Genomic DNA, 12,350 nt, shown 5'->3' on the forward strand with positions numbered 1-12,350 from the left:
AGCTCAACGAATTCATCATAAATAATACAAACCTTTTTTTCAGTAAAAATGATTAATATCAACTGAAATACGATTTATCGAACTTTCGGTTTCCTGTGATGAGGATGCGACCGGGAGAAACTGAGAATGAAAATCTTTTTGGCGGGAAATAGGGAAGAAAAATAAAATGGCGGAACATTTTCGTCTTTGTGAATCTTTTTAGATAAGTTTATCAGTTATAAGTTCCTCGGCTTATAGTTAAGGATGGATACAAATACTTTTGAGCACGTTCAAGGAAGTGGACTTGAAGAAGATGCAGAAAGCGATGAAGAAATTGAAGTAACAGCTGCCGAAGTTCTTGAAAAATTGGAAGAGGTAAAGACTATTAACTTAACTTATTAAATCAACTCACAATTAAGTCGTATTCTTTTATAATAATTTAAAACTTTGGAAGTATAATTAAAAGCAGTATTTGGTTTTTGAAAAAGAAAAGTTTAAGCATTTGAGAGGGGTGTATTTAATAATGGGGCAAGAGGCTAACGATAGTAGTGAGCTTACTGATATTTGTACAGGAAAACAGAAGCAAAAACAAACTTTGTAAAGTAGAGAGGGGGTAGGAAACGAAATAAATTAAATTAATTTAGAATTAAAGTCCTTTCATGCCCTTAATATGTAGGCTTGGATAAATGAAAAATTTGCACCAGAGCTGTTGGAAAGCAAGTCAGATCTAGTAGAATGCATGGTAGAACAAATAAAATCAATGGTAAGTGTGGAACTTATACCACAGGCTTCCCAAGCCCACTGGAATGTCTCATCAAATCCCACCATACCTAGTTACAGCTCACTTGGCTGTTATCCCACCCCCCTTTACATTATCTCAAAGTTTCGCTGGTAAACTATGACAATACTCAAGGAAATAATGAAGATACTGAGATGGGACAAGTGAATTTCATTTTCTTCATCATATACTACTTTAAGATTATGCACCACTCAAAGTAAACCCCTGACGCCCCACCCCGGGATCTGTGTGGATTTGGTGACAATTTGTTACCTTTTTAGCAGCTTTTTGGGTCATGACTATGAAGGGGAATCGCACATTTGTCATCCATGCCGAAGGAATGTGGGGCATTAGGTGAAGATTTGTTTTGTAAATTCCCAGATGGTTGCCATTGTTCCAGCAGAAAATTTTGGGTCACTGCATTTTACTTTCTGATAGAAACAAGTAATTATAAAAATATGTTGCTAAGCAAATTTAGTTGTCCCAAGGTAGGTCTTTTTTTGCTATTTACCACAACGTTCTTCGCATATGGTGGGGCATTTGTAAGTTTTAGTCTAATCCAGTACTAATCCCCACATATATCCTGGGGTGGGGGGGAGTTCAGGGTTTACTTTGACTGGTGCATTGCTATTGTTATCATTACTACATATTTATTTATAGTACTACATGTACTACCACTACTTATTTCATTAATTTTGTATGACCAATGCCAAAGTTGATCCTCCCCCTTCCTTATACACCGCTCTCATAATGGCTGACAAGTGCACGAAAAAACGAAGTCACCCAGTCTGACTAATGACATTAGTTCACAATAAAACATATAAAAGCACATGCAACTCGTTTTTAGATGAAAAGTATAGAAATTGACCTTTTGTTTTGACCTGAATTCGCACTATCCACCTTTATTTTGAATGAACAGCCTTGCTCTGCCTTGCAAGATGACTGGGTGACCTCATTTTCGTGCGCTCGTCAGTCATTATGAGAACGGTGTATTGTATGCAGTATGCATGTGAAATGGTGATTTTCTAAGGGGAGAGACTCCAAGAGTCTCACCTTTTTATATGATGCTATGAAATCTGACTTAGAAATTTCTATCCCACTCATTGGAAGAGCAAGGGATATATTTTGAAACAACCATATCTTTTTACATGTAAATATCAATCAGGAGGAAAATTTACAAAGTGTTAAAAAAGGAGATTTAGTTGGTGTTCTTCACAAGTTGGAGGTAAAAACATTTGAATTGTCTTGTAATTTGTATGTGCAATATTTTTGAAGTAGGAATCTTATAGAGGATATTTACATGGCTGTTCAGAGATACAGATTTTATCTTCGAGTGTTGAGGTCTTATGTTACTAGTACTCTACAGGGAATGAGTAAGGCATTCTCAACACGAGAAGATAAAATCCATGTCTCCAAGTAGCCCGGTAATATTCTGTTTAATATATAATTCATTATTGATGAAATACAATTTTAGTGGATTTCTACTTAGTGCGATTTCTAAGATTCTTACCAGTGGTGTCATGAAGATATCATGTAATTTCTTCATATCTTAATGTAAAGAAGTATAAATCGAAACACAAATAATTAAGGTGTTTTAAATGCTTTCGTTGACTACGAAAAGCACTAATATACAGTAACAAGCTATGTGATAATGACAAGAATAATAATAGATAACCCCAGTAATTAATTCCAGCTATTCTTGGATCTTGGAATTACCTCATCACCTATCGCTTATTACCTATAGTCATTTGCCCCTTAAAGGTTTTTTGAAATAGCTGTATAAGAGAAAGGAGTAATGCTTGGACAATTACTCCATTATTACTCAATTAATCTACTCTTTTCTTCTTGTCTGTTTCTAATTATTTGTGTTCTGTCTTTACTTAGATTGATAGAATACGATATGTATTAAGTAGCTTTCTCCGAACAAGGCTTCAAAAGGTGAAGTACTTATCTTTTATCTTCCATTTATTCCTTTTTGCTTGTTTTTTCGCCTCCTGCAAAACCCAGACTGCTGAAATAAATACTAATTCAATCTGTTACAATGCACGGGCATAGTTTAGCCTAGAGTTTGTCTCAGAGTTCAATACAATTTTGGGCTTAAAATTCAGTGTTTTAAATTTTGTTGTCTTTTTTTTGTTTACCATAAACCTCGTTGAGTTAATTTGTGGTCCTTTTTTACAGATAGAAAAAAATGTTATTCACATTTTGGAGCAAGAAGCAGCAAGAGATGCTGATGAACCTGCTAGACTCTCGGCTGAGGAATTCCAGTATGCAAAAGAGTGAGTGCCTCAACAATTGATTTTGGCTTGCATTTCCAGATCAATACTCTCAATGTTTCCATGTTTTCAAGCTTGTTTCTTATTGTTGATAATTTGTCTAATGCATATTGCCATTTACTTAGGTTCGCAGACAACATGGAAGGTCTATTCAAAACCCTATGTTTACAGCACATGCCCCCCAACATGCAAAGTATAGATCGTAAAAAATCTGGTGAGTTTTTCATAACCATCAAGTTAGATGATTTTGGGTGAAGAAGGTGGGGAGTATGAATCAATTCTTTGTTTGACCTATTCAAATTTATGTTTCTTCTCACATTAATTCCTTACATTAGTAAAACAAGAAATGATACTCTTGGGAGTCACACAAGGAGGAAACCTTTTTAATGGAAAACATTGTACCATGGCAAATAATGTCTTTTTTTCAGATAAAATAAGCCCTTTTGAAACTAGCAAATTGTTTCACTCCATGTAGATTTGGCAGGAGTGTTCATGCCAAACCATATATGCGTGTCTCCCTTAATAACTCTTAGCCTTCACCCTTTTATATAGCTACATGTATGTTATTATTTGGAATGAGAATTTTTTTCTTACTCAAAAATTCTTTCTTTTTTTCAGTTCCCAGACCAGATCTTGACAGTTATATATTTCTGACTGTTTTAGAAGAGCAAAATCAAGTAATGGTTGATCCAGAGTAAGTATGATCCATGTACTGTGATTATTGCATTATGGAGGGATAGTAGTGAGTACTATATTATTTATAATTTTATTAAATCGGCTGGATAAATTATTTGAACACATGCTATTCAAAAATATTTTATCTTTTGTAGTTTTGTAACCCCTTTCCCAAACCTTATGTTAAAGCCACCCCTTATCAATACTGTGCTAAATAGTCCCTTGCATCATCTATAAACCTACTACGTTTTTGCTATGTTTAACCCAGGAAAGCATAAATGGTTATGTTTGCTAATTGCCAACCCTTGTGTCATAATAATTGTATAGTAGTAGAATACTTTGCTGTTCAAATCTAGGGTCTCTCTAAATTGCTTATGTTTCAGAATGTTAATCAAAGACTGTTATGAATGTTAATCACAGTTATAAATGAGCTTGTTTTTTTTTTTTTTTTTTTTTTTAAGAAAAAAAGACGGTTTGAATTTATACCAGAAGTCGGAATAATATGTGGAGCATGCGCATATCTGACGACTTACAATCTGGCCCAGGGAGGGGGGGGGTACTCTTGCCCGTTTAGGGTAGGAATGTGCTGCTGAGCCCTCCGAACCCTGACCCTGTCCCAGAGTAAAAATCGCTGAAATTCATACCCTGTTCCAGAGCAAGATTGCTGAAAGACCTGTTCCAGAGAGGAGAGAGCGTGATTTCATATACCCTGTTCCAGATTGAGAGCAATTTTATATACCCTGTTCCAGAGTAGAATCGGCATGTACCCGTATTATCGGATGTATTCTGGTTTGTGTATAAGTAGAGCCTTTGATTTTTTTGGCGAGAAGGGTCTGGGTACAATAATGCCTAAAATTGCTATTTACCTATTGGACTTTTCTTGTTATCAGGGAGGATCCAGTGGACTTAGAGAAGGGAGCCCAGCATATCATGAGATACAGTGCTATTGCACCCTTGCTAGCCAATGGTAGCGTTGCTCTTATTTAAAGGTTTATAAAAATTTGGTTTATTTATCAGATTGCAGGGGAGGGACTAAGTAGATAGGGCACCTAGAAATGTTGCCAAAATTAGGGGTTTTGAATTAAGAGAGGTGGGGTGTGGTTTCCACTTAATATTTTTCCAAAGTTTGGAATTTTTTAAATTCTCAGATTTAGAGTGGGGGATAGACGTAAATAAATAAGCAAAAATTGTTCTTTCCTTTACATAACATCTCTTGTACACATAATTCAAATTAAATTATGCTTTATGAAGTAAAGAAACAACATTGACAAGCCCCACTCCAAATATTACCACAGGAAGCCCATACAAGCTTTGAGAACTGAATGTGATTTAACGAAAGAAAATAATAATAAAAGAGGGGAAGGGAAGATTCTAAAAAATCTCTAAAATGGCTCGAAATCACTACTAAAGAACAAAAGCGACGTAAACAACACTTCATGTGAGTAAATATTAGCTTTTATTGCTTTTTTCTTTCGTTAAATTACATCATTCAGTTCTCAAAGCTTGTATGGGCTTCCTGTGTTTTTTTTTTTTTTTTTTTTGTTTTTGCTTGCTATGGTATACCTCCCTTGTCAAACAAACAGGTTCTGTTTTGGCCTTCAAGTTGAAACAGTTACTGTATTCACGTCTCAATAGGAGTTCAGAACAAAACTAAAACTTTCGATTAAAAGTTCGGAGAGAAACCAATGTCTCGATTTTCGTATCGAATGGTCCTCAACTTGCTTGGAACGATCGGATACGGTCCCTTATGACTTTTTAACGATATAAATGTACATGAATGACTGAGCATGGCGGGCATTGTTTGCCCTTAACTCCTACAAAATTGATAGGTACTTTTGTGCTCGTACGATCATTCTTTTCACGTGCATCTATTGCCCTGTCGCGTGCATAATAAATTAATCCACCCCCCCCCCCCCCCAAATGATAAGTAGGCATGATAATGCTAGTTTTTGGATGAAAGATTTGACCCTTCAACTTAGAATGTGCACGCACTACTACCAGGTCGTAGAGGGGGGTCCAGTCTCCTCCACTAACTATGGTGAAGTAGTTAGTCCATTGACTTAATCACACGAGCTCTGAGTTTTGGCGTCTTTTAGGATACGCTTTAAAATTTTAATTCCCTTTGTCCATCGATTTATTCAGATTTAGTATATGGCAGAACATTTTGTCGATAATAATAGCTAGACGCAGACGAGAACTGGCCACTAGCACTCTCCCGTGCACGAGTCACCCACGTTATACTGTACACAGGTCGCACATGAACAGCAGGCTGGTACTCGTCGCTGATTGGTCAATAATATGAAGTTCACGTGCACTATTGGTGGTTCATGGTGTGATTGTAGACGATCGATCAACGAGACCAAAAAAAGTTTATAGCTTCGTGGCGCTGGGAGGGTTATTTCATAAGTTTCTTTTCCTTCCAAGTTAGATGCCATTGCTTCTTTCGTTCAAATGCTGTATGTAAGTTTTTCTACCATAGGTTCTTATGAAACGTCAGTGAAGCGCTATCATTTTGCATGACTGCAAACCTTAGTTTAATATTTTCCGCTTTTTCAAGTACTACTTGGTCTAAAAACTCACGCCATCTAATCAATGCCTGCTTCGACAAAGGTAAAAACGAATATTCTTGGCACAGCTAAAAGCGATTCAAATCTCAATGAAGGAAGAAAAGACAAGAAAGTACACTTTGCAGATACTTTAGGACTTTCACTGGTCGATGTTTGCTATTACCGTGATACAGCACCTCGTTCTTACCACCGGAAAATTGCTATTAGACCAACTTTTTTCGAAAGAGAAAGAGTCGACCGGGCTCGTCTTCTGAACTTTATTCAACCTCTCTGCGGGAAAAAATTAATTGACACTTTAGAAAAACAAAGCGTGGCTTTGGAAAGCATTACAATTCGAGATTACAGCATTTCAGGGAGCGTAAAAGTTCAGAACATAGACTACGAAAAGAAGGTGTTTATTCGATATACCAAGGACAGCTGGCAAAGTTATTCGGACATAACTGCAGAATATGTCTATGGCTCGAACAGTGGAACTACAGATACCTTCTCCTTTGTACTAGTAATCCCAAATGACTTGGAAAAAGACTTCAAAATCGAATTTGCAATATGCTACGAAGTACTTGGACATAAGTTTTGGGACAATAACTATGGTGACAATTTCAGGATTATGTGGTACGGATCAAGGCAGTTTTTGAAAAGTCGAGATCTATTTGACATTTTTCAGTGCAGCAGATTTACTGGTTTCTGGATGTGACATAATGTATTGACTCGTTCACCGAAAATAAAAATGAAATATAGACTTTCGTAATATTTAAAGCTTAGATATAAAATTAATTACAACCGTAATTAATAAGCTAAAGTCTTAATGAACATAAAGAAAGAGTTCAGTAAAAGGAAGTTGTATTTTTTTAGAACAAATTTATACGAAAAAAATAGAGAAACACCTGCTCCTTTTTCCGAATAAGTTTTATTGTTAACATTACGGAGAAGCTCTAAGTTTCACATTACTAACACCGTACTAAGGGGTTTCCAAGCAGCAGTGACAACTTTATTGATATTATGCTAATAAGTGACGGACTTGCCTTGGACGTGGCAGTTTGTTTACATTATCATCAGGCAAAAGATGTAAAAATTTGTAATGAAATAGTTAGATTTATCGAATTGTGTATGTGATTTACTGCAAATTTGAAAACAAAAATTGAAAATAAATAAGGTATTTCATAAAAGGGTTAACCCTGCAACCACTATATGACACTAATTATAAATAACCATAATCATTATAAAAATATCTGTGACCCTTGTTTACTCCGTCATTGTAAAGCATACTTACGTTCTTCCTTCAGTCTAGCCGTTGCACTTCAAAGATTTAAAAAAAAAATATCATTGATATTTAAGTTAAAACTGTGCCATTGGTAAGAAATCTGTAAAGAGAGTGAGTTGTGAAACCTTTCAAAAACATTTTCCACTGCACATTAGTAAACATCTTTTCCATTAGATCTCTACTAAAATACAACATCAAACCTGGGGCGCATTGATGAGAGACAAGCACTCTCACTGCTATGCCAACCGTGCTTCCCTATATAATAGTCATAGAAGAATGACGTACATATGACATTAAGATGTCTGGGTATTCCCAGGACTTTGGACCTGGCACTTGAAAGTAAATGAAGTGTTTACATTTTTGTCTGGAGCAATCAATATTTCATTGATGTTTTTTTTTTGGTTTTTGAAAATGACTAAAATCCTTATCTGTATAGCATTAATAATTTGCAGTATACTAAATATAATAGTGCATGCTACTTGGACTGCTCACACGAAGCCTGTGAAACAGTACTGAAATGTTTAGTTTGCGCTAAAATTTTAAGTTGTTTTTGATTTAATACAAATTACTATTAATTATTAATATATTTTTTCCATTTCGTGGATATCATGTTTACACTCTAACCACAAACTTAAAGTGCCTATGACACCTAACTCAAAAATTTCAGCATTGATTCTAAATGAAGTAAAAAGTTGAATAGTAAAATATTTTAATGGTTTAATGGTGATGCATCTTGGATATATAAAGGTTTTTACTTCCAATATGTTAATGTTATTACGTCAAAGGAGGCATTATTAAATATACAAAACTTTTCTGGGGCAGTAAAATATCCTGTATAAAACATCATTGTCTTAGGATTAAAGAAGAAGAAAAAAAAGGAGTAAAAAAAATTTCTTATAGTAATCAGTGTTTTGATTTCCATGTGATGGCAGATAAACTGAAATACAGTCGACTCTCTTTGAACAACCACTCTCGTAAGCAACAGTCTCCCGTAATTAACCACCTTTTGAATTTTCCTGTTTTGTTTCCCATATAGACTCTGTAAAAAACTCTCTCGTAAGCGGCCACTCTCCAAAGCTGTCAACTACCTTTGAGGTTACCTGCACATCATTAACATATTGGGAGTATAAACCTTGATATCTCCAAGATGCATCACTCAAATCAATGATATTTTACTATTCAACTTTTCACTTCATTTAGAATCAATGCTGAAAATGTTGAATTAGGTGTCATAGGCACTTTAATAAATAATTTCAAGACAAGAAATACATGAAAATTACCTATAAATACCTTAGTAAGTTGGATTGTTTAAAAGCATCTGACAAGCAGCTTGCCATGTTTGTCTGTAAATTTTCAAGTTGGCCAATTAATTGGCATGTAAATACTCTTTCTTTTCTTTCTTTTTTTACCTAAACCCTTGGTGAATGTGCCATGTATATGCCCTCGTATTTAGATTCCAGACTGAATTCTGATCTACGGGGGAAATCACTTCAAAAATACTTGGCAGGATTGTAGACATTTGGATTTTTTCTTTCAAAATGAAATTTCCATTTCACATGTTCCCTTTGCTTTCCCATCTTTGCTTTTGTTCAAATCCCCAGTGAAGTTTAGCTTTCTTTTTTTCCTGTGTCCTACTTTGTTCCTCGCTTCTTCTCTTAGCAAAGTTTCTCCCTTCAACAGCACTGGCCACTTTGACCACAAAGTCTTGAGTTGAAAGCTTTTCACTTAACAATTCAGCCTTTTCAAATTGCCTTTTTGCAATGGCCTTGTCTATTTGCTCTTCAGTCTGAGAGGATTAAGACAGGATGAATACATGTACAGACAAAGGGAAAGCCTTTCCCCTCCACTCATACAAATTGTCAGTACAAGAAGTTCTTTTTATACATTTCCCCCCATTAGGATGACAATACCATTGGTGCTTGTTAACTGAGCAAACCAAAGTGAGCCAGGGATATTGATTGTGATAACATTTAACTGACGATATAATGTAAAGGGCATATCCTGAGACAATAGACCTTTTTATATTAGCTTGAGCATATCGTTTTCCCATTTCAGACCATCTGTCGTTCCCTAGAGCATCATTCCGTTGATTAACAGAGGTACATACTTGAACTCAAACAAGGAATCTTATTCCCAAAAGTATGACGTGGACTGAAATGGGAAAACATGCCCAAGCTTATGAGCTCTAATGTGGAATTTTTGACAATAAATAAACAAAATAAACCAACTTTATTAAAATAGTTCTTCAATACTTGTCTACATGATTCGGCACATGATTGAATCCAAGAAGCTTACCTGTTTTTTCAAAATAAATTTTTCTGCACTCTCCAAACCAGAATTATGAGGTAAATATAAATACTGTTTTAGGTCTCTCCACTTGGCTTCATTTTCTATCTTTTCAGTCTTCCTGTACCTAAGGTTAGTTAAGAAAGAGCAATCAGTGTATTCAGGCCCATCGCAAGAAAACCTAAAAAGGGGAGATGATGATTTGATTTGATGATTTATATATAGCACCCTTTCTATATGAATATAATCAAAGGCGCTTTACATTGAGTTGTGAATGACAGATTGCTTTTATGCAATTTACAAGCATAATAGATAGTATGAAGTGTAGGCACTGAGGGTGGTTCATTTTTCTACCAATCTTGGTTGCCTTATATTGCTTTTTTTTTTTTGTATAGGGGGAGAGGGTGGGGTTCCTTGGAACCATCAAAACCACCACTGGCAACAGGCCTGGTGTTATTCCCCCTATTATTTCTCATGGTTATACAGCTATTTCAAAATGGCGAAGGTTTTGTGTTGCAAGCTGATGTTGCTTTACTAAGCTAGAAATGTATTATGTTAATATCTAAATATTAATGTCCCCACCAGAAATTATGCCAGAAAAACGTGCAGTTAAAGTTTGGGGAATTTCATATTGTTGCACCTTTTGTTAATAGCATTCACTGCCACAGGGCTGTCAACCCCAGAGATATTCAAATCTGGAGAATTGATAGGGAAGGGACATGGCGTCACAGCGTGTCAAAAAGCGCTGCGAAAAGACGTCTTTCGCTTTGTAACATTTGATGTGATTGGTTTATTTCTGACCAATCAGATTATCGCTTATATTACAATGGCCTGCTTGTAAGAACAGTTTATGATGATGAACGTTTTTATTTTGTTAGCGATGTAAAATGACACAAACAACATGAAATAATTGGAATTTTATGGTTGTGAAAGTCTAATCTCACAAGACAAGAAATGGTCAGCTTCGGGGATTATCCAGGGAGATTTGATACTCTAATCTGGAGACCGGGAGATACGGTCCAAAATCTGGAGACTCCCGGTTTATCCGGGAGAGTTGACAGCCCTGCTGCCATTTCCAATAGAACATTTTGGGTTGGTGTGAAATATTTTTAGGGTTACCAGAGACTGTAAGGGGGGAGAGAGGAGGCTTTCAAATGATCCATAGTTCAAAATCTGTTGCTCAAGAAGGTAATATTCCATTCAATTTTGAAACTAAAAAGAAATGTCCCAGATCAATTGCCCTGGGTATGCTTTTTATAGTTATACTATTCTATATTTTCAAAATGTAATGATTCAGCATACTGCCATAATAAAATTAATAATTGGAATGACTTGCCTGTTGTTTCCTGGTGTGTCATCTTCATTACATGTTTTACTACTACTACTGGAGGTAGAGGGAACACCATATTCTGTGAGGATTGTTAGTTCTTCTTGACTTGCCTGCGAAGAAACTGAAATCAAATTTTGCATTTATTGTCTTTGACATTTATACTGATGTTACTGATAGTGAGACTAGTTGCATACTAAGTTGGATGGAACAATTAAAGTTAGTGTAAAAATTAAAGAAAAATTAAAGTGTAACCACAGAAATTAGATTTGAGATTGTCATTTGCAACACTATGTGAATACTGTCAAATCCCAGTTATAAGCCTTGAGCTTGGGTGGGCTCATAATTGGGGAGGGGAGAGGAGGGGAGGGGGTTACAGTATATCATAATCAGTCGAGGGAAAGAGGGGGAACCTCATAAAAGGGAGGAAACTTCTGTTAGAAACAGGTGGGTGCATAGAACTGGGGTTCTTCTGTATAGGCAATATTACTCAGAAAAGAAAGTTCAGTTTTAATTTAGCTATAGCAAATTAGGAATAATATTATCTTCACTAACCGGGTTTAATCACATTTTTTCTTCGTTCCTTCTTTCTCTTCTCTTTTGATTTTTTACAGCATTGTTCTCTACGTTTCTTTAGTTCCTGGAATTTCTAATCATGTATTGAAAAACAAGTAAGAAAAAAACAACCATAGTCGAGCCACGTGCGTTTTTCTTTGTTGAAGGGGGAAGCATCATTATCTTAAAAGCTTAACATTAGTTTATAATTTCAGAGTTATACACATGTACAAAGGAAAATTTGATTGTCTGACGTAAATCACCTTCCAGTTATTTTCTGAGACGCCAGCCGGTGGGCCTCCTTCCTCTGTAACTTTCTTGTTTACACGATCGTCTGTTTGTTTCGGAGGAGCAACTGCTGTGTACATTAGTAAAAAAAGTCCCCTACCAAGCATATGACATTAATCATAACATCTATATAGCCTTGGGTAATTTTAAAACAATAATTTATCCTTCCTTTTCAACAGAAACTACAATTAGAGTTATCGTCTTATATATTTTTCATATAATTTTTTTTTCAGCACTGGGTCTCCGCCATTTTGTTTTTGATGTATGCACCGATTGGTGGGTTGCCTGATTACATATGGACGAGCGAGAACTGGTGAGAAGAAAAGCACACAGGATTCCCATTTTTTTGCCAAACCCT

At 35.7% G+C, this 12,350-nt stretch overlaps 3 protein-coding genes across 3 annotated transcripts; 2 read left to right on the forward strand and 1 right to left on the reverse strand.

Moving 5' to 3' along the window:
• Positions 1-135: 135 nt before the first annotated feature.
• Positions 136-4,915, forward strand: LOC116290608 (DNA replication complex GINS protein SLD5). The gene is made up of 8 exons (XM_089028025.1): positions 136-354; positions 656-742; positions 1,923-1,982; positions 2,642-2,695; positions 2,939-3,036; positions 3,159-3,247; positions 3,652-3,727; positions 4,599-4,915. Exons 1-8 carry the CDS (start codon positions 244-246, stop codon positions 4,693-4,695), a joined length of 672 nt encoding a protein of 223 aa, XP_088884151.1. The 5' UTR covers positions 136-243; the 3' UTR covers positions 4,696-4,915.
• A 1,110-nt stretch (positions 4,916-6,025) lies between these two features.
• Positions 6,026-7,897, forward strand: LOC116290791 (protein phosphatase 1 regulatory subunit 3B-B). The gene has a single exon (XM_031697930.2). The coding sequence runs from the start codon at positions 6,301-6,303 to the stop codon at positions 6,967-6,969; it is 669 nt and encodes a 222-aa protein (XP_031553790.1). The 5' UTR covers positions 6,026-6,300; the 3' UTR covers positions 6,970-7,897.
• A 365-nt stretch (positions 7,898-8,262) lies between these two features.
• LOC116286210 (uncharacterized) lies at positions 8,263-12,253 on the reverse strand. The gene is made up of 5 exons (XM_031696229.2): positions 11,968-12,253; positions 11,705-11,798; positions 11,159-11,273; positions 9,832-9,949; positions 8,263-9,322 (listed from the first exon to the last, which is right to left on the reverse strand). The coding sequence occupies exons 1-5, from the start codon at positions 12,097-12,099 to the stop codon at positions 9,089-9,091; spliced, it is 693 nt and encodes a 230-aa protein (XP_031552089.2). The 5' UTR covers positions 12,100-12,253; the 3' UTR covers positions 8,263-9,088.
• Positions 12,254-12,350: the final 97 nt, after the last annotated feature.

This window comes from Actinia tenebrosa, unplaced genomic scaffold (genome assembly GCF_029948245.1).
Source record: "Actinia tenebrosa isolate PJP-AT-01 unplaced genomic scaffold, QUT_ActTen_1.0 PGA_scaffold12__29_contigs__length_12842862, whole genome shotgun sequence".
In the NCBI taxonomy this organism is placed as follows: domain Eukaryota; kingdom Metazoa; phylum Cnidaria; class Anthozoa; order Actiniaria; family Actiniidae; genus Actinia; species Actinia tenebrosa.

What these genes read in the sequence shown, in the direction of transcription:
- LOC116286210 (XM_031696229.2), bottom strand. Translation starts at nt 12,099, where the DNA reads ATGCTTGGTAGGGGACTTTTTTTACTAATGTACACAGCAGTTGCTCCT. An exon ending in GACACACCAGGAAACAACAG is followed by an intron (nt 9,950 to 11,158) that starts GCAAGTCATTCC and finishes AACTAACCTTAG; the next exon opens with GTACAGGAAGACTGAAAAGA. An exon ending in AATTTATTTTGAAAAAACAG is followed by an intron (nt 9,323 to 9,831) that starts GTAAGCTTCTTG and finishes TAATCCTCTCAG; the next exon opens with ACTGAAGAGCAAATAGACAA.
- LOC116290791 (XM_031697930.2), top strand. Translation starts at nt 6,301, where the DNA reads ATGCCTGCTTCGACAAAGGTAAAAACGAATATTCTTGGCACAGCTAAA.
- LOC116290608 (XM_089028025.1), top strand. Translation starts at nt 244, where the DNA reads ATGGATACAAATACTTTTGAGCACGTTCAAGGAAGTGGACTTGAAGAA. An exon ending in TAGAACAAATAAAATCAATG is followed by an intron (nt 743 to 1,922) that starts GTAAGTGTGGAA and finishes AATATCAATCAG; the next exon opens with GAGGAAAATTTACAAAGTGT. An exon ending in TCCGAACAAGGCTTCAAAAG is followed by an intron (nt 2,696 to 2,938) that starts GTGAAGTACTTA and finishes CCTTTTTTACAG; the next exon opens with ATAGAAAAAAATGTTATTCA.